This window comes from Equus asinus, chromosome 20, assembly GCF_041296235.1.
Source record: "Equus asinus isolate D_3611 breed Donkey chromosome 20, EquAss-T2T_v2, whole genome shotgun sequence".
NCBI lineage: Eukaryota > Metazoa > Chordata > Mammalia > Perissodactyla > Equidae > Equus > Equus asinus.
This window is the reverse complement of record NC_091809.1, coordinates 22,274,830-22,299,814: the sequence shown is the minus strand read 5'-3', so window position 1 is coordinate 22,299,814 and position 24,985 is coordinate 22,274,830. Positions and strand designations below refer to the sequence as shown.

The 24,985-nt window shown below is 57.0% G+C and overlaps 1 protein-coding gene across 15 annotated transcripts in view; it reads right to left on the bottom strand.

The window, feature by feature from the left end:
- Positions 1–24,985, bottom strand: part of DNM2 (dynamin 2) — a 78,860-nt gene that overhangs the window by 16,825 nt on the left and 37,050 nt on the right. For 5 of the 15 annotated variants that reach the window (XM_044752918.2, XM_070492013.1, XM_044752916.2 and 2 more), the window contains 11 exons: positions 23,039–23,188; positions 21,904–22,107; positions 19,238–19,336; positions 15,415–15,575; positions 12,857–12,999; positions 9,617–9,752; positions 7,917–7,984; positions 6,058–6,196; positions 5,004–5,090; positions 3,394–3,464; positions 127–178 (listed from right to left, as the gene is read on the bottom strand). In XM_044752918.2, the coding sequence (XP_044608853.2) occupies positions 127–178; positions 3,394–3,464; positions 5,004–5,090; positions 6,058–6,196; positions 7,917–7,984; positions 9,617–9,752; positions 12,857–12,999; positions 15,415–15,575; positions 19,238–19,336; positions 21,904–22,107; positions 23,039–23,188 (1,310 nt within the window). Of the gene's footprint in view, positions 1–126; positions 179–1,943; positions 1,974–3,393; positions 3,465–5,003; positions 5,091–6,057; positions 6,197–7,199; positions 7,339–7,916; positions 7,985–9,616; positions 9,753–12,856; positions 13,000–15,414; positions 15,576–19,237; positions 19,337–21,903; positions 22,108–23,038; positions 23,189–24,985 lie in introns of all 15 variants that reach the window. The other 10 variants (XM_044752917.2, XM_070492012.1, XM_044752915.2 and 7 more) reach the window with 3 other exon arrangements.

Below are 24,985 nucleotides of genomic sequence, written 5' to 3'. Positions count from 1 at the left end.
CTCCAAACCCGAGGGGCCTCGAGAGGCTGGGGCCTGGGGAGCCGGCGGGGCATTGCGCTGGGCTCAGGGTCCCTCCGTGCCCTCCCGCCCCCAGGGTGGAGCTGCGGGCCCTTCAGGGGGCGCTACCTGGTTGGGGATGGCCCTCTTCTTGTTCAGCTGCGTGCTCCTCTGCTGGGCGCTGAAACCAAAGCACAGAGAGGGCTCATGCGGCGAGACGCCGGGAGGGACAAGGAGCAAGCGGCCCTCGAGGCCCAGATGGGGGTTCTGTCCCTCGGGGGCCCGAGTGACCAGCTACGGGCAGAGGTGGAGAGAAGCCGCCTGCACACACAGGCCTGCCCCAGGGAAACAGCTCAGGCTCATGGAACAAGCAGAGGTATCGAGTCAAACGGAGGCTTCCAGGCCCTGATCTTGACCGCTCCTGAGGGTGCCAGCCAATCCCAGGGGTCAGTGATCCCAGGGCCTCCAAGAGGGGGCAGGATTTCCAGGTAGCTGAAAGGCTGCCCCGGCGGCTGCAGGGCAACCTGGGTGCCAGGCTGTTTGCGGGGAAGACTTGAGGCTTTTTCCCGCTCTCCTCCTATCCCTGACCCCGGCACCAGGTGCTAAGTGGCTCTGACCACGGGGTCGTCAGACCCGGGAGAACAGACGTGGGACAGCTGCTCGCCATGAAAACACCATGGCCTCATCTGGGATGGCTCCTGACCCAATGCTGAGGACACTCAAGGTAAACAGGGCGTGTTTCTACAAGCTCTGTTATTTGTCTAGTCCTGATCTCTTTTCTTCTCATCTATCCTGTTTCCTAGCTACGCACATGAAGGCCACGTATTTTGTACGAGGTACCTACAACCTCCCTTGTTCGTCCTAATGTATTTTCTACTATTTCCACCTGCAAATGACTGGTGTCTCCTGGGACTCAGACGTCCTATTTTCTTTTCTTGTCGTATTGCATTAGATGGAACTTTCGGAACAATAGGAAAAGGCAAACCACTTTGTTTACTCCTTTACTGACTGCTTCTGGGGACTTACTGTTGGATACGGTAGTGTGTGTGTGTGTGTGTGCACGCGCCTGTGCGCATGAGTAAGGAAGCAGGCTTCTGGTGTCTGTGTGTGTGTGTTAAGGAAGCAGGCTTCTGTTCCTGGATCAGTAAAGGCTGGAACATTAAGAATGGAGGCGGAATTTACCCGACGGTTTCCCCAACATTCACTGAATTTATTTCAGGGCTTTTTCCCGGGCCCTGTTTTCCGTGTTTAGCGGCAGTGAGAAGCACCCCAGAACAGCAAAGCTCAGGAAGGAGCGTGGTCAACAGTGTCTGAAGCAGACAGGACCAAACTATGCCACACACAGCGATGGGTGGGTGCCGCTGACATCCTAGGGGCTTCCTGACTCCCACCCTCACTGGGCAGCCCACACGGCTATCCCTGCCCTTGCCTGGATCCTATGGGGGATTTCCTGCTGCCTGGCGGGGGCAGTCCTGGGTCCTCCCCGGCCTGCAGGGCCCTCCTGGGATGAGCCTGGCCTCGTGACTCCACCATGCCTGCTCTCCCATACTCCTCAGCCTTCCTTCTGCCTCCACCGCTCTCTGGGGTCCTCGCCTGTCACCTGGCTGGCACGACTTCCTCAGGAAGGTCTCTCCAGGCCACATCCCTCGATCCCTTCTCACAGACCCGCACCTACTCTCCTTTCCAAGTCTCATCTTTGTGACAATCTGCTCAACGACAACGTGTCCGTCACCTCTGGGCTCTGAAGGGGCAGGGCCCAAGGCTGGCTTGTTCAGTGTCCCGGTCCAAAGGTTCCATGGCTATTTGGAGGGCCCCCGGACGTCCCCCCAGGGCTGAGGCCTCAGCTTGTACCTGGGCCGGGTGGAGCCTGGCACCTGGGGCCCCGCCCCCAGCCAGGGCGCCCCGCTCACACACCAGGGAGAAGGCACACAGCAGGCAATACCCACCCGGTCACCAGCTGCTCAGTATAGTAACAGCTGGGGGAGGTGGGAAGGCCCAGAAGTCCAGAGGAAAGAGTGGAGTGGTCAAAGGAAAAACAGGAGAGATTGTGAGAAGGAACTGCGGATGAAGTGTGAGAAGCAGAGACATCGCCGTGAGGAAAACAGCAGTGAACCAAAGAGGGGCCCGGCGTTCTCAGCCCACGCACGCCCGGCTGTGGGGGACAGGAGCGTGGGGCGTGGGGGCCCAGGCTCTGAGAAGCCCACCTGAGGGGCGGCCCGTGGCCAGGAGCCTCCCCCTCCCCTGACGAGAGAGCCCAGCCGGGGCCCTGGCCTCAACTGGGCTGGGGGGGGGAACTCCTGATCATGCCCCAATTCGCTTGCTCACTCACTCACTCACTCATTCATTCATTCATTCATTCATTCCACTCACCTACCAAGCACCCAGCACAGAACAGCTGCTTAACCAACCGTGTTGGTGCACTGATAAATACTCCACTCCGGTAACGACTTAACCCAGCAGAGACCCCCGACAGAAAGACTCCCTTGCCCCAGCCTGCCAGCCCAACACTGGGCTCTAGCAGGTTCCGCCTCAAGGAAGGCAGTCCCAAGGCCAGGCCACGAGGCCGCCCTCTGGACCCCCACAGGCCTGCCCAGCCCCCGCCCCAGCACTAACCACTCCGAGCCTTAACCGCCGGGGTGCACGTCTGTCCCTGGCACGGGGCCTTCCTGTGAGCTGGGGACCCGGGTGAGCGCCAGCTCACTGTGTCGGGGCAGGGAAGGCGCACCAGGAGTATGTGCTCACTAAGCACCAGGAAGCTGGCGCCGACGATCTGTGATTCTATGGGGCTCAGGCAAGAAGGCCTTTGTGAGCGGCCAGGACAATCTGTGTGACACCCAAGGCCTCTGAGGGGAGGGGCTGATGGAAGTGGGCAGTGGGCCATGCCAGAGACCACTAGCACTTCTGTCTACATCCTCCGAAGTCTGAGCTCCCTGCTCTGGCCCTCCTCTGGGGCTTTGGAAGGTTCCGGTTTTAATCTACAGTGCACGGATGGAAGCCATGGAGATCCGGCGGCACTTCCCAAAGAGGACCCCTGGAGCCCTGAGCCCGCGAGGCGCTCTGTGAGAGGCCAAGTGCGTGCGGGGGCCTCTGGGAAAATGAAAGCTCTGAGAAGTTCTGCAGGGAAGGAGGCGCCAGATGCAGGCTAGCCTCGCCCTTTGCCCACGAGTGTGATACAGGACTGCACTTGTCTCCTTAAACCAAGCACTGGGGATGGGGCCACTACTGGCCCAGGAAAGCTTCCAGAACTCTCCGATGGCTCCGTGCCTCACCCCGGGACCCCTGACAGGGAGCCCCTCATGCCCCAGGCCGCTGAGGGAATCCTGACTGGACTGCCTCCCTTGGGGCCTGGTGGCCACCGGGGCCACCCCGCCAGCCGCGGTCCCGAAATGCACATACTTGGCGAATCCGATGAAGTCCTCGTGGTTCGTGTTGATGTAGGACTGCTCGATGTCGATCAGGAGAAGAATCTGGGGAGCAGAGATCGCCGTGAGGAGCGAGCGAGCGGGGCAGGGAGGGGGAGCCCGGGCCCATGCTGCGTCCCAGGCAGGGAACAGACGCCACCCCACCCCCCCACGCACCCTGGGGGCATCTGTGGGGATCATGGGGGCTTCCAGACATCAGGGCTTCCCAAGGAGGGGAGACTGGGTCCACCGAGCAGAGCCAGCAGCCCGGCGTGCTGGTCACGGGCACGGCCAGTGCCCAGCTGTGTGACCCCGGGCCTCGTGTCACCGAGCTGTGGAATGGGGCAACAAGAGGTCCGACTGCAAAGGGTCAAATAATTCCCACTAGGTAACATGTTTATAGAGCTGTGCCTGGCAGGTATTACTGCCTCATTAAAATGGCAAAGGCAACTTGGCCTGGCAAGGACAGGAAAATGAAACACACACACACACACACAAGCCAGCTGGGATGTCATTCAGATACAGGACAGGCCTCCAAATGGCGCGCTGCCCCTTCTGGTCACCTCACTGTGCCTCTGAGTCCTCAAGCATCAGAGGTTCCAGCACCCGGACCCTGTGGGGTTGACAAAATAGCAGGTGCTCCGTCTGTGGGAGCTTTATGAGGTCCAGGTCCTGTTGTCCCGGAGCCCGCAACTAAGCCTGGCGGTGTGGATGGGGGCCAGCAGGGGCTGCGGTGTGGACGGAGGGGACAGAGCATTCCAGCCAACGACAACAATGTGAACTGGAATCTCTCGAGCTTTCGAGAAAACGACCAGGCGATGGAAGCTATGAGGGCAGGAGGCACAGGCTGACTGGGGGACCTTCCGAAGGTCAAATGAGCTGCTTCCTTCTCGTCAATGTCAAGGGGAGAGGGACCGTTCCAAACAGGACGACACCACAACAAACAGAACACATCGGCTTGTTTGGATTCTTGTTTGAGCCAACAGCCGCCCAGAGACCACAGCGGACAGCCGGGGACAAGTGACTCGGAGCAGGTGTGGGGCCGTGTGAAGGTGGAGCGACGGCCCTGGGCTCGGCAGGTGACAAGTGAGACTGGCGCTGTGGCTGCACAGGGGCGTCCCACCCTCTGCCCCTGTGTGTGCTCAGACAGTCTGTACAAGAAAATGTTAAAACACAAAAGCATCCCAAACGTGCTTCGGCGGGCAGAGGGATAAAGAAGTTGGGGTCCACGGTATGTGGACCGCCACTCAGTGGTCAGAGCCATGAACCAGCACACAGCCCAAAAGGGAGGACTCCCCAGGGCGTGATGCCACGTGACGGAGGTCAGAATCAAGAGGCCACAAACCGCAGGAGACCATTCCCAGAACATTCTGGAAAAGGCAAAACTGTAGGGCCAAGAGCAGCTCAGTGGGTGCCAGGGCCTGGGGGCTGGGAAAGGACTGACAACAACGAGGACAAAGGACTGGAATTGTAGGGGTGATGAATGTTCTGTGTCTTGACTGAAGAGGGGGTTACGTCACTGAACCTGTTTGTCAAGACTCCAAAACTGTACACTTGAGATTTATGTGCGGAAATGAAACGTGAACATTAAAACAAAGGCCCTACCTGGTCCTTGGTCCTCCCCTCCCGTTCCCGGATGTAAGTGGTGACAATTCGCTCCGTCTCCTCTCGCAACCGGGGGTAGGAGCTGAGCTGGGGGGAAAGCAGAGTGGTGGCAGCGTTGGCTGGGTCCCCACGGCCTGGGAAGCCACGTGAAGCACACAGAGGATGCAGGGGGAGAGGGTGACGTGGGGTGGGCCCACCGAGGCCCCACCTCCTCCTGTCTCAGAGCTGCTCCAGCTGGGAGACGAGGGGGCCAGTGGGGGCTGGTGGGCCGGAGTGAGCGATGGGGGCCCAGGCACGAGTGCAGACGCTTTCCGTGGATGCGATGATCGCAGGTGGAAGGTGCAGAGAAAGCGGGTGGCGTGTGTGCTGCCCGGCGGGGAGGCCAGCCCCTGCCCGCCCAGCGCTGGGTGACAGCGAGGACACGAGGTGTAATGAGAGCCACAGGGTCATGGGGCGAGGGTCCTCGCAAGCGCATCGCGCCTGCTCTAGGGTGACGGGGCAGCATCTGGGCATCTACCTCGGAGGGACCCCCTCGCGGGAAACTCTTCCCCCATCATTTCATCTGTGGACTCCACTCCTCCAGCACCCCCAGTGCGTCAGCCTTTGCAGCCACAACAAACCAAATGCACAATTTGGGGTACATCCCTGAGTTGCAGGAAATTGTGCAGAGTCAAAATCCACTGGGGAAAGTGTCTCACGTGCCCCGTGACAGCAGATCACGCAGGTCTGCACGCTGCGTGACGTGATGGTGACGGGTTGGAAGCCCCTTCTCGAAGGGGTCCAGGAAAGGGTGCCGACTCTCAGCCCCACTGCCTGTGTAGCTAACACATTGGCGACACCAGAGGCCTCCCAGCTCCGCCAACAAAGGTGGGCTATGCGGGCGGGACCACTTTCTCCGTTTCGCCTGAGGATGTAAAGTGGCAATGTCGCTAAGTGACAACCGGCCCACGGAAGGGGGTCCGGGCGAGGCAGTGTCCCAGATGCGCAGGTGAAGACTAACGGAGGGAGGGGACGGCGGACAGGTGCGTGGGTGGGAGAACGAAGCCTCCGTTACCTTCTCGGCACACTTTTTAATGACCGTGGCCAGCTCTGAGACCACGAGGTCAACACACTTCAAACTCGGCTCTTTGAGTTTTACAATCTGTTTTTTCACAATGGCTTCAAAGGCCATGTCGGGGGTGAAGAGCCCCGTCCTGGGTCGGGTGGAGGGCGGGATGAGGTAGGAGGACACCCAGGGACAGTGCAGGCCACACGTGTGGGACGGCAGGCAGAGAGAGAGAAGAAACGAGAGTCAGCTGGTTAGTGGCATGCACGAGGAGCCTGGCCCGCATTTGCCCCACAAGCTGCTTCGGATCAGAGGCGTCCTGGGCCCGGGGGGCCTGGTGTGGGGTTTCAGGATAGACGTGCTGTGGGTCGCTGTCATCGGACGGACGGCTAAGTGGGTGCGGGGGCCCTGAAATGTCACATCTGTGACACTGGGTTTGAAAACGCTCATCTCCAATCCATCTGGGGTTTTGTCCCCCTCCCTTTTCCATTCGAAGAAGCTTAAGAAGCAAATGTGGGCTTTGCCAGACTGCGAAGGGGAGGCTCAAGCAGCAGCCCCCTGCCTCGGAAGGCCGCCCAGAGCCCCGCGGCTGAGGGCGCGCAAGCAGACCACCCAGCGGGAGGCGCCTCAGCTGCTTGGCCAGAGGTGGACGGCAGCGGCCCGTGAACACTGTCACCCAGGGGTCGTGACCTAGAAGATCTGAGGACGGGCTGCCTGGCAGGACGGCAGGGGAGCCGCCTGAGCCAAGACGCCTTTGTCCACGTGGCACCCAGGACAGACAAGTGGTGGCATTTGTCAAGAAGGGGTGACAGCCAGAGAGGCTCTGGGAGTTCGGCCTCCAGCAGCTGACGCGGGGTCCCCCTCTGCTTCCCAGAAGGCAGCAAAGCGACAGCCCAACGAAACCCCCACTTCCATGGACACATGCTAGGCTCGGCATCAGGGCCCCAGGGAGCCCTGCCCAGCAGTCTGGCGAGTTCTGGAGGCCTGGCACCCCTGGCCTCTGGGCAGAGGCCACGTTCTTGGAAACTGAGGCAGTGTGGGGGGAAAGGCACCAGCGGGCACAGGCTGAGGCAGTCCCCTGGGAGCCTGATACCAAACCCCTGTCCCCCAATTCCACAAGGCCAGGAGTCCCCCTGCCGAGGGTCCAATACCTTACTGGTACACTGCCTAACTGTATTGATTAGCTCCTGGATAACCAGGTCGACACATTTCAGACAGGGCTCTTTCAGCTTGACGACCTGCTTTTTCACAATGGCCTCGAATGCCAAGTCCGGGGTGAACAGCCCGGTCCTAAAAGCATCCGTACCCAGGGGCGGGGGAGATAAGTCAGAGAGAAACACAGCAAGGTCAGCATCTCCAAGGCGTGGGCTGGGCCCCGAGAGCGAGCCAAGGGCATGCAGGGCTGGCACTGGCCGCCTGCGTCCCCTGCCTGGAAAGCCCAGGGGGAGCTGAGGACCCCGTGGCGAGGCGAGGCTGGATGGGACCGACCACATTTGGTGGAACATGGAGCGGACCCAGGAGGCTCACGGCGGGCCCGGGATGGGGGCAAATGCTGGCTTCCTGTGATCGTGACTCGGCTCGGGCTCCCTCCGACCCCCCCAGGGCAAACACGCAAGGAGGCTTTAGCTGACCACAGAATCAGGGCACATGCCAACCGCCTGGGTGGTTTAACCAACTTTTAACCCAAGGGCGGTGGACAGCCCCGTGGCAATGACAGTCCACACGGGATGGAGCATGGTGCCCTCACTGGCCCCTGGAGACCCACAGGGAGAGACTGAAAGCCACCCAGAAGCCGCCTCAAGGCCTCACAATCAGGGGCCCCCGAGGCTTGGGGGGGGCAAGGGCACGGCCCTCCCCGCGGAACCTGCCTGACTCCGTGGATGTTCTTGATGGCGTAGCTGATCTCCCGTCGCAAGTCCTTCTCGTCGAACTCCATCTGAGGACAGACAGACGGACGCATGCAGGGAGAGCCTGGGGCTGCCCCACAACACGTCTGTGTTTGGGGACTGTCACCTCCTGCGGGCAGTTTGGGTTCACGTGACAGAATATTTAATGGGTCAAAAAATTTAAAAATCTTAAAACCCAGTTCCAGCAAGGATGCTGTGAAACTCACACTCTGGCTCTCTTGGAGGGAACATGAATTCCCATTACTTGTGACGGGCTGCCTGGCAGTGCAAATTAAGCACCTCCCAAAACATACCTATACTGTCATCTGGTAGCTCAAATGAGCTAGAAATTTCTCTCGAGGGAGAGATAAAGAATGAGCTACAATCAGAACTCTTCACAACAGCTGAAACATGTGACAACAGCCCAAATGTTTCAACAAAGGGAGACTGGTTAAATGATAGGACATCCAGAAAACAGGATGTCGCTTGGCCATTAACAATGCAGGGAATGGGGGCCAGCCCCAAGACGTAGCAGTTAAGTTTGTGCAAGCCGCTTCGGTGGCCCAGGATTTACAGGTTCGGATCCTGGGTGTGGACCTACACACCGCTCCTCAAGCCATGCTGTGGTAGGCGTCCCACATAGAAAGTAGAGGAAGATGGGCATGGATGTGAGCTCAGGGCCAGTCTTCCCCAGCAAAAGTGAGGAGGATTGGTGGCAGATATTAGCTCAGGGCTGATCCTCCTCAAAAAAAACCAAAAAACACAGGAAATGTGTATTACTAGTTTGGAAAGATGGCCACCATGTGAAAAAAGCAGGGTACAAATACATTTATGTGCACACGAGAATGGGCGAACATACGTGCTGTGTGTGTGCGGGGCGCTTAGCCATCTGCAGAGAAAAAGCTCTGAAAGGACTCACGTCCAGAGCTAAGGGCATTGTCTGTGGGCATTAGGATGATGGCTGTTTCCTCCGTTTAGCTTTTGTTCTTTTATGAAAAAGAATTTTACTGGTTTTTATAAAGAGGGTATGTGCTTGCTATAAAAAGTCTAAACTTCAGGGGCTGGCCCCGTGGCCGAGTGGTTGAGTTCGCGCGCTCCGCTGCAGGCAGCCCAGTGTTTCGTTAGTTCGAATCCTGGGCGCGGACATGGCACTGCTCATCGGGCCACGCTGAGGCGGCGTCCCACGTGCCACAACTAGAAGAACCCACAACGAAGAATACACAACTATGTACCGGGGGGCTTTGGGGAGAAAAAGGAAAAAGTAAAATCTTTAAAAAAAAAAAAAAAAAAAAAGTCTAAACTTCAAGCAATTAAAAAAAGAGAGAAATCTCAAATCCCAGGGCCTGGAGCTGACATTTTTGCGAACATCCTTGTGGATCTGTCTTTTGCAAAGATGCACATCTAGAAATGCGTGTATGATTTCATACGAAGGATGTTACGAATGTCTATACGTCATGTTGGACGTGCTGGCTTCGTAATCCGCTTTTTTCCCTTCAACAACATGCTGGGGGCACTTCCCACGTGAATTTACCTATATTTTCTATATATTTTGCAAAGAACGTGTACTGGTCTCAGTCAAAGGAAAGAAATGGGCCTGTGCCCACAGTCCTGCCTGCTGGGGGAGGACCCCTTGGGCCTGGAGGGGGAGCCTGGGGCCACGGGAGGCCTGGCCGCGGCGCTACCTTCACCAGCTCGAAGGGAAAGCGCTCGTGGAAGATGCGATTGATCCGGGCGCCCCCAGAGAGCTCCAGCGTGTCCACTTGGTCTCCGGAGCCCTCAATCCGCTTTTCGAAGTCCACCCCGAACTGCTGGACCATCCTGCAAGGAGAAGGAGAATCCGCACGTCAGAGCGGAGCTTCCCACAGCCAGGGAAGCAAGGCCCGAGTCGAGCCACGCCGACTTCCCTCCTCATTTTTCAGCAGCAAGATCTACATGGGGGTCAAAATAAAGAAAGAAAATACAGGAGCCGCCACCGCCAAGCACTTGCCACCCGCCGGGCCTGCTCTCTAGGCCCATCACGATGACTCCTTCATCGAACTGAGGGGCAGAGAAATTACTCCCACTTCTTGGATGACAAGAGCCAGCGGTGGGGGCCCCAGCTTGGCACCTGCGGCCCTGAGGCTTGGCCTGGCCCAGTGGGACCACGGGGTGACAAGACAGCCCCCTCACAGTTCAGGTGGCTTCCGCTGGTTCCCGCCACCTCCCAGCCTGCTCAGGTGGGGCCTCCGGCACTGACGAGCCGGGAGGCCTGGGACAGGTGGCTTTGTCCTGAGCCTCAGTTTCTTCATCTGCAAAGTGGGTGGCCCTAACAGCGCCGCCACACAGGGTCATTGTGAGGACTCACGGGCTTTCTAGGTTTCGTCAGCTCTAAGAAGGCATCCATCCTCAAGGCGCTAAGATCAGTCCACGCTCCCACAAGAAAAAAGGCTGCCAATTAATGGTAGTTCAGTTAAAACGTTTGAATTCAGCGAAGTTGAAATGTTCTTTTTTTAAAGCGCTCACGTAATTGACGAAATGTGGTAACGGCACATGTGGCCCCTTGGAACCCAGCTCAGCCCTTAAAAAGTGTCTCTAAATGTTACTGATCATGACTGTGATGACATGAGCAGTGGAAAACGAAAGCGTTGATGAGCGTTTCGGTTCTCTCCATTTCTAATCGCTGCCCTCAGTCCCCGGTGCTGTCTACCTTAATCACTTCCTCACTGCCGCCCCAAGTCTGTCATCTCCTCCAGTACTGCGTGGAGCTTCCCCTGAAGGGGAGCTGCGCCAGTCAGGCGTGGCCCTGCTGGGCCTGCAGCGTGGGACCCGCGGAGCCCCCGCACAGGGAAGGCCTGCTCCTCTGGGCAAAGGTGGCTGATGCCCACAGGCTGCTGGGGTGGCCGGGCTCAGCCACAGACACACAGGGTCCTCCCCAAGCCACTGGGGAGGAGGTGGCACGAACAGCGTGTCCCAGACCCCAGGAAGCCCTTGGCCCACATGAAACGGATGGTGTGCAGACTAGATTTCTTTCCTGGAGACACACAAAGGCCTATGTTGATGCCACACCTGCAGTGGGGGCCTCGAATGGTGAGCCAGACCGGGGCCAAGGCTGGAAAAGGCACAGGCAAGGACAGACAGCAGAGCAGCAGAGCGGTTCGGGACCAGGATGGAGACCCTGGGCCACGTGCCGCCAGCCTTAGAAGGGAAGGACGCAGGGCGCATGGGCACCAGCCTCCTGGGGCCCTGGGTCCCAGCTCCGCTCGCAGAGCATCCTCACCGATGGTCCCGGGTTGAACTGTGTCCCCCAAAATTCTGTCAATGTCCTCACCTCTGGCATTGCAGACGTAATTAGTTAAGGTCAGACTGGATGGAGGAGGGTGGCCCCAGGTCAATGTGACTGGTGTCCCTTAGAACAAGGGGCAATCTGGACACACACAAAGGGGGAATGCCACACGAAGAGGAAGGCAGTGACGGGGAACACCTCAGACTGCCAGGACACCACCACAAGCCCGCGGAAGGAGCCGACCCTGCCGACACCCTGACCTCGGACTGCTAGTGGACAGACTGAGGGACAATCCATTTCTGCTGCTCACACTATGTCACAGCAGCCACAGCAGGTGCAGAAATGCCCGCAGGTCCCCTGTGGGTGTTGGGTCACGTGACTAACCCAGGGGCTCGGCCAGGCGGCCCGGGAGATGGAAGGCTCTGGATGCCGCTGTAATAAGGGCACAAGAGCAGAACCGGGGAGAGTGTGATGTCAGTGTTCCCACGCCCTTGTCAGGCAAGACCGCGAAGACGGCAACTGGGGCGCAGAGGAGCGAGGCACTGAGGGCCTCGGCCGACCTGGCACCACGTGAAGGGCACTGCTTTTATCCTAAAGGCCGAACGAGAAGTCACGCCACCAGCCATTCAGGGGAAGGCGGGAGCAGGGCCCTCGGCTTGCCTGCGTGGCCTGCACGCTGCAGAGGACCCGGGGCCCGCAGAGAAGATGCTGAGGAGGCAGGCCCAGCCCCACTGGGGGCCGCAGAGGACAGCAGCGCCCCTTCACTGTGATGGCAAAACCCCGTCCCTCCGGTGTGCCCCTGGGAGGGGTCTCCCACCATCAGCCATATGAGCTGCCAGCGTTTCCCCAGCCCACCCTAGGCAAGCCCTTCAGTGCCCAGCATCCCTTGCAGGCCAGAAAGCGGGGGTCCAGAGGCAGGAGGAGCGCCGAGAGGCCCTGGGATTGTGCGGCACACCCGTTCCCCACCACCCAGCTGGGTGGCAAGCACCAACCCAGAGTCAGGAGCAAGACTCCAGGAGACCCAGCGGACACAGCTGACACAGGGCCGGCTCCCATCCCCGCCCCCCGTGTCTGTCCTCCTCGCAGCAGCCAGAGGGCGCCCAGGAGCACCCGAGTCAGGCCACGTCCCTCCTCTGCTCAGAACCCTCCATGGCTCCCATCTCACTCAAGAGCAAAACCAAAACCTGCCTCCGGCTATGGTCCACAGGGCCCTGCACACTCTGCCCTGTCCCCTCCCTGCCCTCACCTCCTTCTCTCCTCTCGTTCACTCCTATCCAGCCATCTCTTCCAACATGCCGCAGGGCCTTTGCATGGCCAGGCCCCATCCCCCAGGATTCTGCATGGCTCCTCCCTTCCCGCAGCGTCCCTTCCTGATCACCCTGTTTTAACTGGCACCTCCACGCCCACCCAGCACTCTCTAGCCCCCCCCACTTTGATAGTTCGCCCTTTAACACACCCTACATTTTCTTCCTGACTTCTTTCCTGTCCCGTCCCTGCTGGCTGGCCTTTCTGAGCACAGGGGGCAGGGATGGGCAGCTGTTCCCAGTGCTCAGGACAGGGCCTGGCGCACAGGAGGAGCGAAGGGATGGAAGAGCGAAGGGACGGCGGAGCGGGGACCAGCGCGCAGCAGAGGCCTGGGCACCCGGCTGGGGACACGTACTGCAGGAGCGCCTTGGTCTTGCGCGTGGGGTCATCGGGCCGGAAGTTCTTGTACTCCTCCACCTCCTTCTCCAGGGACAGCAGCTGGCTCTGCAGCTTGCTGCGCAGTGTCGGCAGGGACTCCCGGATGTGGTTGGTCAGTTGCTGCGGGAGAGAGGCCAGAGGTCAGAGGTCAGAGGGCAGCTCTGGGAAGGGGCAGGCCTGCTCTGCCCAGTGAGGGCGCACAGGCCTCGAGGTCCCGAGCCCAGCACACCCCAGGCTCAAGGGAAAGCCACAGAAACAGCCCGCAGGAGCCACACCGGCACAGGGGCGGCCTCGGCAGGGCAGACCCATCGCGGTGTCCACGTCATGGGCACACGCAACTGGGGGCAGCGGCTGGTGTGTGAGGAGGAGGGGGGAGGCAGACAGACAGCATCAGCCTCCTGGCCCCGAGACTCTCGAAGCAGCTCAGGTTCGGATCCTGGGCACAGACATGGCACCACTCGCTGGGCCATGCTGAAGTGGCGTCCCACATGACAAAACTAGAGGGACCCACAACTAAAAGTATACAACTGTGTACTGGGGGGCTTTGGGGAGAAAAAGGAAAAATAAAATCTTTGGGGAAAAAAAAAGAGAGAGAGACAGAAAGAGAAGGAAAGCACAAGACAGAAGCCACAAAATCACTAACACCCCAAAAGAGAAAAGCAGGCATTGCTGCCATCGTCAGCCTGGGGATGAGGCGGGAAGGAGGCCCACACTCCCGCACGGATCTGACGGTCCCCCAACATCCTGTGTGACCCAGCAGGTCTCAGGGTGGGGGGCTCGGCTCTGGCCTCCACTGGCACCCAGAGCACTGGAGTCGCCCCGGCTCCTGGAGGCACCACGAGGGGAGGCCAGGCCCCCAGGAGGCCCTGCCGCCTGCAGGGAGCTCCACTCCCCCCAGCCCAGGCAGCCCCACTTCCTCCTCGGGCCCTCCCACAGGACACTTCCTTCCCTCCTCCGCCTCCCACTCTGTGCTGGCTCTCTTCGCGGCCCTGGGCCCCACCGACTGCTTGAGCCAGCGTTATCTGGTGACCTGGACTGAGTCTGTCCCCCTGATTAGAGATATGCAGGGACAGGGCCCTGCTCTCCTGATGCCACTGTGTCCCCAAGGCGTGCATGAAGGCAAGACTCTCGGACTGTCGCTCTGAGGCCCTGCCACCATCCAGGAACTACCCTAAAGCATGGAGGGGGGAATGCCTTGCAACCCCGGTCACTTCAGACAGGCAAACCAGGACAGCTCCTAAGGACGGCCACTGCCTGTGACTGTGTGGCCACATAATCCCACATCGGGGCTCTGCTCCCCAGAGAAACTGGCACATACACACAACGGGGTTAGCCAGATGAGGGCCTGGGTGCCCAGGGACTCCTACACAGCCAGGAAAAGGAGTGGGGAGGGCCCTCTGGCACATAGACGGAGCTCCAGGAGAGACTGCTGAGCTCCTGTGACTACGTCATCATTTATGCTAAGAAAGGGAGAGGGGCCAGCCCGGTGGCGCAGCGGTTAAGTGCACACGTTCCGCTTCTGGGCAGCCTGGGGTTCGCCAGTTCAGATCCCAGGTGTGGACATGGCACCGCTTGGCAAGCCATGCTATGGTAGGTGTCCCATATATAAAGTAGACAAAGATGGGCATGGATGTTAGCTCAGGGCCAGGTTTCCTCAGCAAAAAGAGGAGGATGCTGGTGGCAGATATTAGCTCAGGGCTGATCTTCCTCAAAAAAAAAAAAAGAAAAAGAAAAAAGGATGCTTTCCTTCTGCCAGAAAATTCAAAAAAAAAATCTAAAAAACAACAAGAAAAGAAAGGGAGAAAGGGGAGTCTGGAAAGTCCTTTTTGCTTTTACGGGCAGAACGAAACTCAGCGTGACTAACAGTGGTGCCCTGTGGGTTGGGGCACAGGGCAGGGGACGGTGCTTGACTCTTTGCTTTTTAAAACTGGTTTGGTTTATGAACGCTGGGAATACGTTACCGATAGAAAAAGGACGATGGGAAGACAACGAACTCCCGGAGCTGCTGGCATTTGAGACGAGCTGCGTCTCAGGCAGCACGCGCTCTGAGCACCCAGCAGACACCTGCCCCAGGGGGTAGGGACGGTGACGATTCATGACTGACGGACAAGGGGAGGCTGGGCTCCTGGCCAAGGGCCAGCTGAGCAGAGGCTGGGCCGGGCTTTTGGACCCAAGAGGGTCAGGCTCCGAAGTCCTCCCACTTAGCTGCTGTCTAGTGCCGCCAGCTACCCTACCCTGGTTCAGGCCAGGCATTCGGAATCCAGGTCACCAACCTCAGGAACCATACGCAAACTTCTGGGTATGTGATTAAATAATTATAATAGTAATTAAAGTAACAGTAATAAATAATAGCGATGGTAATAATAGTACTGGCACCAACTTATTGAACACCCTCTTTACCAGGCCCTGAATCAAATGTGGATTGAACTCATTTTGCTAACACAAGAGCTGCTCTGGACCAAGGCCAGCACCATTGTGGAGGGCAGCTATTGTGCAGTGCACAGCCTGTGCAACTGCACAAAACCCTGGCCATACCTGATTCAGAGTCTTCTGCAGATGCGGGGTGCCCATGCGGTCAGCCATGTGCCGATAGGCTGGGTGGGAGAGGAAGAACTTCCTCTCAGCCGCCAGTGCCGCACGGATGTCCTTCTTGCCCTCGATGTCCTTCTGGCTGCGGTTCACCACGCCAATGTAGCCTGTGGGGAGAGAGGGTCGGGATGGGCCAGTGTCGGGCAAGCCACGGCGCCTGGCGCCCACTGCGGACCAGGCACAGGGCTGGGCAGGGTGCAGGCGTGGACATGGATCCTGTCCCCACAGCCTGGGTCACGAGCTGTACGCATTACTCAGGGACAACACAGAGGACGCAAACGCAGACGGCAATGCCAAAGAGCAACGTCCACGTTGGGAGAAAGGAGAGATTACATCCGGCCTGGTGTGAGGAGGGGACAGAGCAGAGCTCTGGGCAAGAGGAGATCCAAAAGCTGAGCTTTAGGGGCTGGCCCGGTGGCACAGAGGTTAAGTTCACGTGCTCCACTTTGGTGGCCTGGGGTTCGCCGGTTCAGATCCCGGGTGCAGACAGGGCACTGCTCGTCAAGCCATGCTGTGGCAGGCGTCCCACATATAGAGAAGAGGAAGATGGGCACGGATGTTAGCTCAGGGCCAGTCTTCCTCAGGAAAAAAAAACCAAAAAACGAAAAAAACAACTTTAAAGATAGGTAAGAAAAAAATCTCAAAAGGAAGGGCAATAGGGGCCAGCTCATCTTGCCCAGTACTGACAGCTACTGTCAAGCTCTCATATTTGAAGTTTGGGTATCCTGGGGCATGTGGGTCCAGAGAGATGAATGGAACAGAATGCAAAGTCCCAAACCACGCCCAGTGGCAGGCGGGAAGGACCGGTGAACACTTCACATTCAACAGGAGACAACCTGGGTTATCCCACAGTCGCTGCTGGCAACGAAACGAAGTTGGGGGCCCCCCAAAGTTAATTCTCGAGGGGTCACAGGTTTACACAGAAAACAAGGCACTACAGAAGTACCTGAAGAAAGCCCGGGTGAGTTTTAAAAATGCTTGTATCTGGGTTAAAATTTTCTGAAGGAAACAAAGGAACGGTTAACCGTGAGGACATGAGAAGCAGGGCCTGAGGGTGGGGGGCTGCCTAATGACAGCCGTGGGGGAAAGTGTGAAATGTTTTTTAAACACGCAAAACAATTTTTAGGATAAAAGCACTAGTCTGAAGAAGATTTGCAGTATTTGGTGATAAAGGAATTGGGAGAGGAGAAGGGGAGGGGGGAGTGTTCAAAAAGCCAGTAGAGCCAGAAGGCCCTGAGCGTGGACACGAGGCACCCAGCGTAGGAATGGGGACCCTGGGAAATAAGAACTTCGCCCAGTGGCTGACGCATGGCAAGTGCTCAGAAAACAGATGTGGTTCCTGTTGTTCATATAATTAGCACCTGCCTGCCCTTTTCCTGGCAAGTCTGGTGCTGATATGATTGTTTTTCATCCTCTTCATATCTATCATTATGTCTTTTTTTTTTGTTTTTTTTTGCTGAGGAAGATTCGCCCTGAGCTAACATCTGCTGCTAATCCTCCTCTTTTTGCTGAGGAAGACTGGCCCTGAACTAACATCTGTGCCCATCTTCCTCTACTTTATATGTGGGAACGCCTACCACAGCATGGCTTGATGAGCAGTGTGTAGGTCCGTGCCTAGGATCCAAACTGGCGAATCCTGGGCTGCCGAAGCGGAGCACACGAACTTGACCGCTACGCCACGGGGCTGGCCCCTCGTTATGTCCATCACCAGTATCACAGGGAGCAGAAGGAAACAGCAGGGGAGGGAAAGGCAAATGGCTTGGGGTTTGGTTCCTTTAAAGGTGAAAGAGTTTTGTGTCTTTTGTAAACCAAGAAAAGGGCTCCAGCTGGCGGGATTCTGAAAGTCACAGGGCGAGAGGAAAAACCAAGGACAAGAGAATGTGAGGTCCTAAGACGGGAGCAAGCGCAATGGCACAGAGAGAGGAAGAGCGGCTTTCCCGGAAACAGGAAGGCAGAGGAGGGGGACGGTAACAGCGAGTGGAGAGGAAGGAAACTGAGGCGCTCTGTGCCATCGGGACACTCGGGTGGCAATGCTGAGCCCAGCTTGTGTCCCTCAGGGTCTAAGATGAGGGCCTAAGACGAGTGCAAGGGACCATGGGGTCAGGGTGGCTGGGGAGGGCTTGGGGACGGCAGGGTCTGCTCCCCTCTGTAGCACCGACCCTTCCTTCTTAAACCTCTGACACGATTTGCTCTTTACCCCCTGATCCTCACAGCCAAACAGGTTTTGGGGTTCTGCCCCAACCATGCATCTCTCCTGATCAGGGCCACCTCTCACCACGGGATGGCCCAGCAGCGCGGGGGGAAGGTGGTAACCAGGGTCTGAATGCTTTCCCCATGGCTAGCCCAGACATCGACAAGGGCACCCTGGGAGCAAAAAAAAGATCTAAATGGTGCCAGCAAGGTGTAAGGGCCAGAAGGTGCCCACAGTGGACAGCTGATCCCAGACGGAAGGGACAAGAAAAGAAACGGAAGCAATCAGGAAATAAATGGCTTTAAAAAAAGCAAATAAAAACCTAGATGGACATTCAACACGGCACCACAGAGAAAAACGGGAACCAACCTAAGTGTCCAACAAATGGGGATCAAGTAGCAGCCCATGCACGCCATATAAGGGACTCCACAGGACCTTCAGATGTCACCTTGAAGAAGGTTTACCTGTCACGGGGAAGCGTTCTGATATTCTAGTGAAACGGAAAAGCAGGTCAGACAGCAGCAGGTGCTGGAGAGCTGGCGTTCAAAACCAGCTCCGCCACTTGTGAGTTCTCTGAGCGGGGCCTCAGTCTCCTCCTCCATCAAATGGGGATGAGAAGAGAGCCACTGGGTTGGACTGTGATCAGGATTAAACGGGCTCTTACACATCAGGAGCACAGAACAGTGCCTGGTACAAAGCAGACACTCACTCAATGTTTATTCTCACTTTTTGAAAAGAAAAATATTTAGGCTACTCTTGTCAGGAGACCTGAATGTGCACGCGAACCGGAGCCTACTCAGGCCTCCGTCCAGATCCGGCGATCCGTTTACAGGGATCCACCACTGGCCAAACCCTGAATGGGGGCCTGGTCTGGTTTCTTCCACAAATAAATGGTATAGAAGGAAACGAAGGAGCTGTGAGGGGAGTGGTTTGGACAGAAATGTAGGTATTGGAGACGAGGCCTGGGATTTGTTCTATAATCCCCCAAGAAGAAAACACCACCAGGATGGGAGGTCACGTGGGCGTTCAGGATCAGCCATTTGTTGGTAAGCACCGAGGCTGGGTCCACGGGGGCCCCTCGCATTGTTCCCTCTACCTTCCAGAAGGTTTGAAAAGCTTCATACCAGAAAACAAGTAAGAAAATTAGTGCAAGTTACAAATCCCAGAGAACCTTCTGGAAGGAGGGCCACCAAGTATTAAGCAGTGGTTCTCTGGGGGAAGCGAGGCGGATTCTAGTTTCTTCTTTCTATGTATTTGTTTTCTGATGTTCCAAACGTGAGCAGGTGTGAACTGCGTAACTGAAAACCAAATACACACAAATCAGAAGAGAAAGACACACAGTTCACTAAGAGGGAAAGTGAGAGGATGCGAGCGGAGCAGGGAAGCCGTCACTTCTGGGCGGGGGGGAAGCGGGGACGGTGACCGTGTGGGAGCACTGGCCGGGCTTCAGGAACGACAAAAACAAAAATATTCTTCTCAAAATATGCCGCTCAAGTCCACCCACCAAGAGTTGCTGCCTCCCTGGCCTGCGTCCCCCAGGCTGCCCCTCCCGTCCCAGGGTCCCAGCCCCCTCCGCACCTCTCCTCAGGGGCAGCAGCTTGTTCTCCAGGATGTCCCTGGCGTCGGTGCCTTCATCCATCAGGTCCAGCTTGGTGATGACGCCGATGGTCCGCAGGCCTGAAAGAGCCCAGAGGTCAGAGGGCGCCGCCAGGAAGGAGCGTGGGCCGGTGGCCCCAGGACACCTGGGCCAACTGGGACCCCACATCAAGGCTGTGTGGCCTGGGACAAGCCAGCACGGCACCTGCCTGGACCCTGGTCTCCCTTGGGGGCCTGTCCATGAGGATAAACCTGGTGCATGGCAAACATTCCATCAAGAGATGCTGCCACTGTCACTGTCATTCGAATGACCTGCAATAGCATCTTGCTGCTGTGGCGTCAGGAGAAAACCTCACGGAGCCCGGATCCTGGGCATCCTGCACACTCTTGAGCTGCGTGCAAAACCCCAACATGACACACACACTTGTGGCGACTGTGTCTAACGTCACCTTTCACCTGAGTGACCAAAATTCCACTCTGGAAACCAGCCCATTGAAGTCATCCTCTCCCCAGGCGCACTCCCAGCAAAGCCATGCGGCTGCAGATCCATGGCTTCTGCAGGGTTGAGGGCCGCCGTGTGCGTGTGTGACACAGGGGACAGAGGGAGGCCCAGGGAGACCTCTGGGCGGCACCAAGATGGGCGCTGAGGGGTGACAGCTGTGCCCCCTCCAGGCCCCTGCCGTGAGTGTGAGCTGGCCTCACCGTTGCGGAGCGCACGGGAGCCACAGCTCTAAACACCACGACGCCGGGGCAGGGCAGGGAGGGGACAAGCAGGGGGCAGAGGGACGTGCCTGGGGAGGGGGCCTAGGGGTGTGGACTCTGCTGGGAATGTCCGATCTCACCGGAGCATTCTTCATGAAAGACGAGACGCAACTCTGCTTTTTAAGAACAAAGACAAGGCAGGAGTGGGCCGCCAGGGGCGCCAGCATCGAGTTCACGCGTGGCGCTTAACTCTACTCACTCGGCTTTTCTCACTGCCTTATGGTCACAGACAAACACACGTTACAGAAAAATAAAAAAAGATCACCCCTTTATTGAAAATGTGAACAAACTCTGAAAGAATATTTGCCAAGAGTGGCCACCAGAACCTCTGTGGGCAGAGGGGCTGTCATTTTTAGGTTCTATGTTTTACAACGGTGACAAATATTTGGGGGCAATGATCGGGAATACTTTTGAACGCAGAAAAATACTTTTTTTAAGAAAGAACGCCAGCATCGAGTTCACGCGTGGCGCTTAACTCTACTCACTCGGCTTTTCTCACTGCCTGATCAAGCCTCTGCAATCTGTCACAGTTACACCCCATTTCACGGGACCGGCCTGGGGGGCAGGGAGGCAGTTGGGGCTGTGGGCAGGGGTGACCCCTCCCGGGAAAGCACACCTGGGATGACCCTGGGGAGGAGCTGCCACAGCCTGTCGGTTGCAGGACAAAGATGCTTGGTGCACAGCCCGGGGCTCTGAGGACCTCACGGGAAAGGGCCACCAGCAGCCACCCTGTGTCAACTGTCCCCAGGCCTGAGCCGGGGCTGGAAATGGGGTGCGTGAACCACAGAGCTCCCTCCAGCTCCCTCCAAACCACTCTGGAATCAGGCAGTTGGAGCGCATTTGGCAGAATGTATTTTCACGTGTGTGATACTCTGCCAAACCTGCACCGCGCCCCACGGCAGCCCACAGGCCTCGCTGACCAGCCCGGCCCCCGCTGCCCTGCCCTCAGCTCGCTCTGCTCCAGCCACACCATGCCGGTGTCCTCGCTGTGTCTTGGGCACCTCAGGCCCAAATCCCACCCAGCCTATTTAGCATCCACTGTCCATTTTCCTGGATTTTGCCTCCTTTCCTCATTCCGGTCTTGCCTCAAATCTCACATCTTCAGAGGCCCTTGACCCCCTCCCACAGCAGTCACTCTAAAGGGCTCTGTTTTCCTCCAGCGCTTACCTCTCCCTGAAATTACCCCACTTGCTTATGTCCTTGTTGGATTCTGTCTCCCTCACTGGCATATCAGCTTCCCAGTGGCAGGGACTCTGTCAATTTTGTCCCCTGCAGGGTTCCCAAGGCCAAAACAGAGGCTGGCACACAGCAGGTGCTTAACTGACATTTCCTGAATAAACAGCCACTGGAAAAGTTTGACCAGGAATGCCCTGAGCCAGAGATGCCACAGTCCCCACTACTCCCTATTGCCCCAACTTGCTTCATTTGCTTGTCACTCTTTCTCCTTCCCTGCCTGGCCCCTGAGCTGTTATAGAGATCTCTCCAGACTGCTCAACAGCTCTACAGGCTGGGTTTGCTGCTCCCGTTTCAACAGAGGGCGGGCCAAGAAGTGGGGAGGGTAAGTAACTTCTGGAGGCGGGATCTGGACTCACACCTGTGCCCCGAGAGGGCTGGCCTCTTCCTGGTCCCCTAGACTAGGTTCCTGCACAGGCAAAGTGGGGGCCACCGTGCCTGAGGAGGAATGCCCAACTGCCACACAACAGCTTCCTGGGGGACGCCCTCTGGCACTGTCAGCCCTCCTGGCAAAGCTGTGTCCCAGGAGGACTTTTCCCAGGGAGGCCACATGCAGAAGAAAGCCAGCATGACTTGGAATCAGGGACGCTGAGCAAGCCGCAATGCCCGAGGTTCCCACAAGGGGGCGCCGCTGCGCAGGGCCCGGCGGTTACCTTGGGGGTCGACCTCCTTGGCCAGTTTGAGGGCGTCTGAGTTGGCCAGGTCCATGTTGGCAGGGGTGACGGCCAGGATGAGGCTGCTCTCCCGGCTGATGAACTGGAGGATCATGTCCTTGATCTGGTACTCGATGTCTGGGGGCTGGTCCCCCACAGGTACCTTGGTGATGCCCGGGAGATCGATGAGGGTCAGGTTCAACACTGGGAGGGAATCAGAGGGCAAGGCCGTCAGGGCCGGGGTAGTGGAGGGGAGGCCCGCACAGCCCGCAGACCAAGCTCAGCCCCCAAGTGCGGGGGAGGGGCTTGGGCAGGCCTCAGGACATTTGCACCTGCAGACCGCAATCATTCTAAATGGCTAAATAAACCTCAGCCCCTCCATGCAGCCAATACTAAGGAGCCACTAAACTTGCTTTAAAATGATGATACTCTGATAAGAAATATACTCTGAGATGCATTCATACAAAAAAGAGGCACAAACCATTTTTATATTATGCTCCAATTTGAGTCAAAGTGGTGAAACATACATACATGATCTACACATGTATGTATTCATAACTGCTTATCTATGCATTATATGTTATTTGCAGAACTTAAAATATATTTGCAATGTGTGCAGCCAGGTAGGGTTTTGCTGTATATTCTTTCGTAATTTTTTAATGTGAGCCAAAGATAGGCATCATTTATTCAAAGACAAATTTTAAAACTCATCACAAGGGGGCCCTATTGAGGAGTTGAGAGTCTGCTGGAATATTCCCCAAGTGCTATCTGAGCTAGCCATCTGTGGCCTCTAGGCCAGAGGCCGTCCACGGCTGCAGGCTGCTCTGTTGAAATGATGTGGTTTTAAAATCAGGATATTTTGCAGAGAAGGCTGGCTTCCTGGCTCCTCTCGAGGAACTGGAAGACCTGGCTGTCTTGGGCTGTGTCACTATGTAGCCACCATCACCCAGGAGTCAAGCGGGGGCTGTCCCTTTCAGAGGAGCATACAGTTGTACTTTGCCCCAGTCCCCACCACTCCCAACAGTCTTGCTGGCAGGCTGTTATTATTTGTGAGCATGAGGCCGACCCAAGCCCTGAGAGGTCCAGTCAGCTCTCCTTTGCCCCAGACATGACGGGTCGCGCCTGTGCCGCCTACCGTGTGGCGAGTAGACCCGCAAGTTGATGGGCACTGGGGAGATGCCTTTGTTGGTCCCCGTGACCCTGTCGGTCTCTGCTTCGATCTCCTGTCGTACTTCATCAAAGTCTGTAAACTTTTTGGACTTGCAGTGCAAAAACTCGGCATATTCTGAAACAAGGAGAAAGATGCTCAATGAGAAAGAACAGGCTCACAGCGGGCGGGGAGCAGACGGCCTTCTGGGACAGGCGCTTGGTCGAGCAGAGTGAGGAAGCTGTCACGGTCGCTCCAGGAATCTGGGGAGCAAGAGATTCCTTCTCGTGACAAGTACTAGGGGCGCTCCAGACCTCGGGGATCCCAAAGGGAACGAACTGGCTAAGATCCCCATGGAATGGATACTCTCCAGAAGCATTTTACAAAACGACATGTCGTGACATATTGTGAATCCAAAAACATATCAACAGGTGAGTGTGACTAGCACTTATTCTTTGTTTTGTTTTGTTTTTTTGAGGAAGATTAGCCCAGAGCTAACATTTACCACTGATAGTCTTCTTTTTTTTTTTTTGGAGGAAGATTAGCCCTCAGCTAACTACTGCCAGTCCTCCTGTTTTTGCTGAGGAAGCCTGGCTCTGAGCTAACATCCGTGCCCATCTTCCTCTACTTTATACGTGGGACGCCTACCACAGCATGGCTGCCAAGCAGTGCCATGTCTGCACCCGGGATCCGAACCAGCGAACCCCGGGCCGCTGAGAAGCGGAACGTGCGAACTTAACCGCTGCGCCACCGGGCCGGCCCCTGATCGTCTTCTTTTTGCTGAGGAAGACTGGCCCTGAGCTAACATCCGTGCCCATCTTCCTCTACTTTATACGTGGGACGCCTACCACAGCATGGCTTGCCAAGCGGTGACATGTCCGCACCCGGGATCCGAACTGGTGAACCCCGGGCCGCCTAAGCAGAACGTGCGAACTTAACTGCTGCACCACTGGGCTGGCCCTATTCTTTGTTTTTGATGAACAGAATACAAGAGGAAACATCAGCATCCATCACCCACTGCGTGTGTGACGTCCGCTGGATGAAGCTTCTGCAATGGTGTTTGTCATACATGAGACTGAGGCCTGGGTCTGAGGGACAACCGCCCTCGCTGTGGGTCATGGTCAAAAGACACAAGCCGCTGTCCCAGGGGGATCCTGAGCCGCCAGCGATCTCCAGCTCGGCGACATCCCCGGGGGCGGGTCCCGGGGACACATTCACCATGTTCCCTAAGGCGCCTGCACAGGGTGGGGAATGGGGCCACTGCTGGCCTCACCCAAGCCTGTCTCACTGTCCCTCCTCCCCTCCTGGATACTCAAGGGGCCCCCCCATCTAGACACGAGCCCCTCAGGAGAAATGCTTTCTGGGCAGGGCCCGAGTGGATGTACGAGGCCTCTTCATGCCTCCTGAGCCCAAGGTGTCTGAAAGGCGTATTGATGCTGAGATGAAAAGCATCAAAAAAGTAACTAATGTGGAGCCAGCCCAGTGGCTGAGTGGTTAAGTTCACGCACTCCACTTCAGCAGCCTGGGTTTCGTGGGTTCGGATCCTGGGCACAGACCTATACACCGCTCATCAAGCCACGCTGTGGTGCATCCCATGTAAAATAGAGGAAGACTGGCACAGATGGTAGCTCAGTGACAATCTCCCTCAAGCAAAAAGAAGATTGGCAACAGATTATCAGCTCAGGGCCAATCTTCCTCACAAAAAAAAAAAAAAAAAAAGGAACTAATGAGGTGGTGCTGGCCCTATCATCGGGCTGGAGAAATTCCAAGCACAGATACGGGATAAGGCAAGAATAGGAAATGTCCATTGTAGGACGTAGGTGCTGAGCTGGCGTTCGCTGTACAATTCCTCAACTCTTCCCCTAGGTTTGAATTCTCACAGTAAATGTTGAGGAAGGGGGACCTTCTAGGCTCAGAGATCAGGGCTCCTGAAGG